The sequence below is a fragment of the Puntigrus tetrazona genome, unplaced genomic scaffold, assembly GCF_018831695.1.
Source record: "Puntigrus tetrazona isolate hp1 unplaced genomic scaffold, ASM1883169v1 S000000396, whole genome shotgun sequence".
Lineage (NCBI taxonomy): Eukaryota > Metazoa > Chordata > Actinopteri > Cypriniformes > Cyprinidae > Puntigrus > Puntigrus tetrazona.
Window position 1 is genome coordinate 442,501 of NW_025048049.1, and position 5,000 is coordinate 447,500.

Below are 5,000 nucleotides of genomic sequence, written 5' to 3' on the forward strand. Positions count from 1 at the left end.
AATTTATAATTATTATTTTGAGGGGCGGAAACGCAGTTTACTTTAAGTCGTAACCACGTTTTTATTCGATTTTTAAATTTTTAAAAATAAAAACGTATCACGTAAACTCGTAATTACGTTTATTCGAAATTAAGGGGGCGGGGCTTAGCGAAAACGTTCGCAAAAATCTGTTTTAGCCGAAGCTAACGTTTAACTACATTTTTAGCCGTAACGACATCAAAGCTCCGACTTTGGTGGAGAATTAGCTCAGGGTTAGTTAGATTCGTCGCAAAGAGTTCACGAAAAAAAATCTTCCGTTTATTTTAAACGAACGCGCAATTCGTAACAAATGCGGTTTATGCGGCATTAAAGGGGCGGAGCTTACGGAGAGGATAGTTCGATCGTACAATTTTTTTCCTAAACTAATTTTAATTTTAATTAAGTTTTCTCGGTTACAAAATGACTTTTTTTTGTAACTAAGAGGGCGGAGCTCAGCGAAAAGCGAGTTTAATTGTTCACAAAAAAAACTATTTCCTAGTAACCAAGGAGGTAGGACTTAGAGAAAGACCAGTTCGGTGGTGCTCGAAGTCATCTGTTCATTAACAGCCGCTGCATGCATGCGGACGAACTAAACGTAAAGGCCTGACAGTAAAGAAAACAGAGCGTCAGAATGAACTAGGCACCGTAAAGACGGACGTGACTCTAGTGCAAAGGTGCTGGAACAAAACACGCAAAAGTTGCATTCGCACACAACACGTTCTTGCGTTCTGGGTTCGTTTGGTCTGTTTTCACATGCATCAGACGGATGTCTTCGGCCGCTGCTTCTTACCGTTTTTAAAAAAGCACCTCGAGAAGGACTTGTTTGAGAAGTGGTGCAACACACTCACAGCCCAATACACCAAAAACCAAAGAATGCAACATAGTCGAGCAATTTTTCCGCGCTGCTTTTTCAAAACACTGTCGATCAAGACTGCATCCAGCTTCGCTTCCGTCGGGTTTAAAGGGTCACGTGACTCCTGACATGCACCGATCAGATTCAAGTTGTTCCAGCACCTGTATTCTATGACATTAAAGGATATATGCATCTATCTAAAGGTGTTACACACACACACACACACACAGCGCGCAAACACACACACACTAATGCTACTATGTAAACTGAGCACTAACAGGCACAGTTGGGCTGCTGCAGCGGAGGAGGGTTGTCTGTTAACCGGGCCGTCCCCTGGGTTCCTGTGGTCACGGCGGGGTCAGTCTCTAAACTCTCGGACATCTTGTCGCAGATTATATCCACTAGGCGCTCGAAGGTCTGCTTCACGTTGACGTTGTCCTTGGCGCTCGTTTCGAAAAACTCGAAACCTGGCAGACGGAAAGACAGTGTAGATGTCAGAAAACCGTAATAGAAATGATATCCGCTGGAACATTTTGCATGCATTTCGAGCATCTTAACTCCGCTGGCCACAATCCCTAAAGAAAAACTAATTGATTGGGCGCTCTGAAAATGGCCGGGACGCGTCCTCTTTCACACCAAACCTCAGTAAGTGTGTCTATTTTCACCGCTCGCCGTTCACACGTTCCGGCGTCATCCAATTACACGCGTTTAATTATCGCCCGAGTTCAATGCTGCAATTCCATCCATATGCTCTAATTTATGCACAGCGAAGCTACGCTAACGCGAGAGCCGTCTGAGGTATGTATTCGATCACGGAGCAAAAATGAGGCCTTTTATGCATCGGCGACATTTATTTATAGCCATTTTGGAGCCGCAATTACAACCAGTGGGTCTTGCCCAAAAATAGGTCACATGTCTTGTTCTGATCAGCTTACGCATAGAAAAAGGAAAATGCAAAGCTATATTCGAAAAATAATACGCAATCAGAACAGAAAAAGCACACACGTCCCATCCTTTTTGTTGATGCCAAAGGTTATGCATTCAATTAAAATCTGTATTTTGATGCACATTTATCTCTAGCCATTTTGTAGGTTGCATGCCATGCTCTCATCTAAACATCCCATGTAAAAACATAAACGTATTTATTTCAAAATGTGGGTCTTGAAGCAAAACTACGGGAGTTAAAATACAATCATGCTGCCCACCTGAGTAGGCTCCACAGGTCCGGAGGTTTCTAGTTTTCGGGGTGAAGTAAGGACAAGTGGACTTACCCAGCTGCTCCGCCAGCAGTCTGCCGCTATCTGAAGACACGACTCTCTCCTCCTCCATGTCACACTTATTTCCTGCCAGGATGACCTGCGCGTTGTCCCAGGAGTACGTCTTTATCTGGGTTGACCTAGTTACAAACAAGCAAGGATGTTAGGATTCACGCTCTCAATGCAAGGATGGCCCACATACAGGTATGCATGAGCAGGTACATACTATATACTGGTGTGAACGAGCGTTGCATCGTGCATGGCATACTTACTTCTGAATTTTATATGATGTTTAGCTATAAACAAATTTCGGGAGGAGCACGCACTGATAATTAACGCGGCTGGCTTCTCGTTTCCTAATCACGCAATTATCCAGGTAAGAGAAGCCTACTATAAATTCGCACAAGCTTCTTACCTCGATATCTCGCAGCATCCCTCCACCACCCCAATCTCCATTCCTCCTAGTTCTACTATCCTCTCTATCAGGGATCGGGTGTGAGTCCTGTCCGCTTTCACGGACAAGAGGAAAACTCTGGACTCGTAGTCCACCTAGTTCCGAGCCTCTCTCCTGACAGCTCGCCAAACACGCTTACTTTTTACCGTTACTATGATTAATTATACGTGGCGAACTCGTAAATATATATATGTGTGTGTGTGTGTGTGTGAAAAAATATAAAAAGGACTACATTTCATATAAAAATAATTGTAATTTATTAAGTTATAGAATTAAGATTTCTATTTATTTTTATTTACATTGATTATTATTTAAATTTTTGCAGGTTTAATGGGCCTTAATATATACAGGGCTCCATCAGATCAACCAAACAATACATATTATGTATATATTACAAAACCCAATTGATAATATAAATTTATAAAAAAATATACTTAATTTTTAATTTTAGAATTTATTTTTGTACATTTTATATCTTTTTACATTTATTTATTCTAAATTTGTATTTATATTGTATATTGTATGTGTATTTTTCAATTCCTTTTTAACTTTGATTAACTTTTATTATTAAATATTATTTAATATAATAATTACTACTACTAATAATAATAATTTAATTATTACTTTTAATATTTGAACTATTTATTATTATAATTAAGTGATTTAATAATTTAAGTGATTTATTGTAAAAAATTTTTTTCATTATTTGCCAATTTTTTAATTTATTTAACTTTTTTTTTTTTTTTGCAGGTATGGGCCTCCATATTAGCCGAGCTCCATCAAACACGTTGCCCGTTTAGACCAAACGTTTTATGCACGTCCCAATTTTTTGAAAAAGGAAAATGCAAAGCTATATTCGAAAAATAATAAGCAATCAGAACAAACTTTAAAAAAAAAAAAAGCACACACTTCCCATCCTTTTTGTTGATCTCAAAGGTTATGCATTCAATTAAAATCTGTATTTTGATGCACATTTATCTCTAACCAATAGCTATACAAATATAGCTTTGCAATAACCAATTTTTTAAAAGCTTGTTTTGGCGCCATAGCAACAGCAGACAGCTGGTTCGTCACCGAAGCCCGCCGCACATTACGGTGTTTGCTCATGTATGTCGTAGAGACTGTGCTAAGAGTTGTTCCTGTGTTTCCCCAGCGCTTTCACATACGTCTGCTTTAATTAGGTGTCAGTTCACTGACCGCAGCTGGAGTCTCTTGAGTAACGCCAGACTCCGTTTCTTCTCTGAGCTCAGTTCTGACGATGAGACAAACTGTCACTAGTGCTTCGACTCTTTAGCTTGCACAACTGCAGGCTAGTCATCATTTCATGGAGTTATAGCTACCTTTTTGGAAAACTAGTCGGCTATATCGACTGTGAATGGAAAATTGCTACAAAAAAATAAAGAGTGTAATATCTTTGTAATTTTAGAATTGTATGTATATTTGCATTCAATACAACTGCATGAATACAAGCAAAGATTAATACAATATGTTTACTCTATATTACTAAATATACAAACAGACTTAATTAGCTAAATATTTATTTCTAAAATATTTAGATATTTAAAAATAAAAACTAGCGGGAAAATTTGCGACTAAAAGGAACCAGTTTATTTATATATTTATTTTATTCACTGAATTTAAGCTTCGTATTTCCCCACATTCTGCTCTTTTTTTTACATGCTTTGTCTTCATTTACTTCAGCATTTCTTTATTTATATTTCTTTCTTTCTTCTCGGCCCTTTAGATCAGCACAAATAGCACATCCCATAATGCATTTCAATAAGGCTTAGTGAAAAAAAACTAATCCAAGAAGACAGGAAGGTTTTTACAAAGACAGATATATTTAGGTATTATTATTATTATTATTATTATTATTATATTATTTTTAATTTAATTAAAGTAATATTTATCAAATGTATTAACACAAATATGAATCTAAATATTACTATAATAAAAAATAATTAATTATCAATTAATTATCAATCAACAAATATCACTAATTATCAATATAAATAGCATATAACATTAATTACTAACAATTTAATGTTTTTATTAATTAAAAATACATTTAATAGATTATTTTAGGAGACAAATATATTTACTTATTTTTTATGAATATTTTTTATTCTTATTAATTTTTTATTCTTATTAGAGCGTCACATTTAGCTGAATGTCAAGCCTCGAGTGTTTTCGCAGTCATTCACTGCCAGATCTGTCGTTTTTGTCATTTTCTTTTGTACAGGAAAGACAGAATTTAATTTCCGAGTGAACGACTGCTTTAGGAAGAGATCCGCTGATGAAGCTCAGTCTTTTCAGTAAACCCAGGTCTCATCTTTGCTTAGTAACGTCATAAAGCTCAGACGTCAAGTCTTCTGGAGGTGCTAGTGACTCAGCAGCTCGCTTTACTCCTCTGTTCCCG

At 36.8% G+C, this 5,000-nt stretch overlaps 1 protein-coding gene across 1 annotated transcript in view; it reads right to left on the reverse strand.

Moving 5' to 3' along the window:
- The window catches only part of LOC122333792 (ras-related protein Rab-3C-like), a 21,243-nt gene that overhangs the window by 877 nt on the left and 15,366 nt on the right, over positions 1-5,000 (reverse strand). The window contains exons 4-5 of the mRNA XM_043231578.1: positions 2,143-2,267; positions 1-1,338 (exon numbers count right to left, since the gene is read on the reverse strand). The exon at positions 1-1,338 is cut by the window's left edge and continues 877 nt beyond it. Coding sequence (XP_043087513.1) covers positions 1,145-1,338; positions 2,143-2,267 — 319 coding nt within the window. The 3' untranslated portion in view covers positions 1-1,144. The remainder of the gene's footprint in view (positions 1,339-2,142; positions 2,268-5,000) is intronic.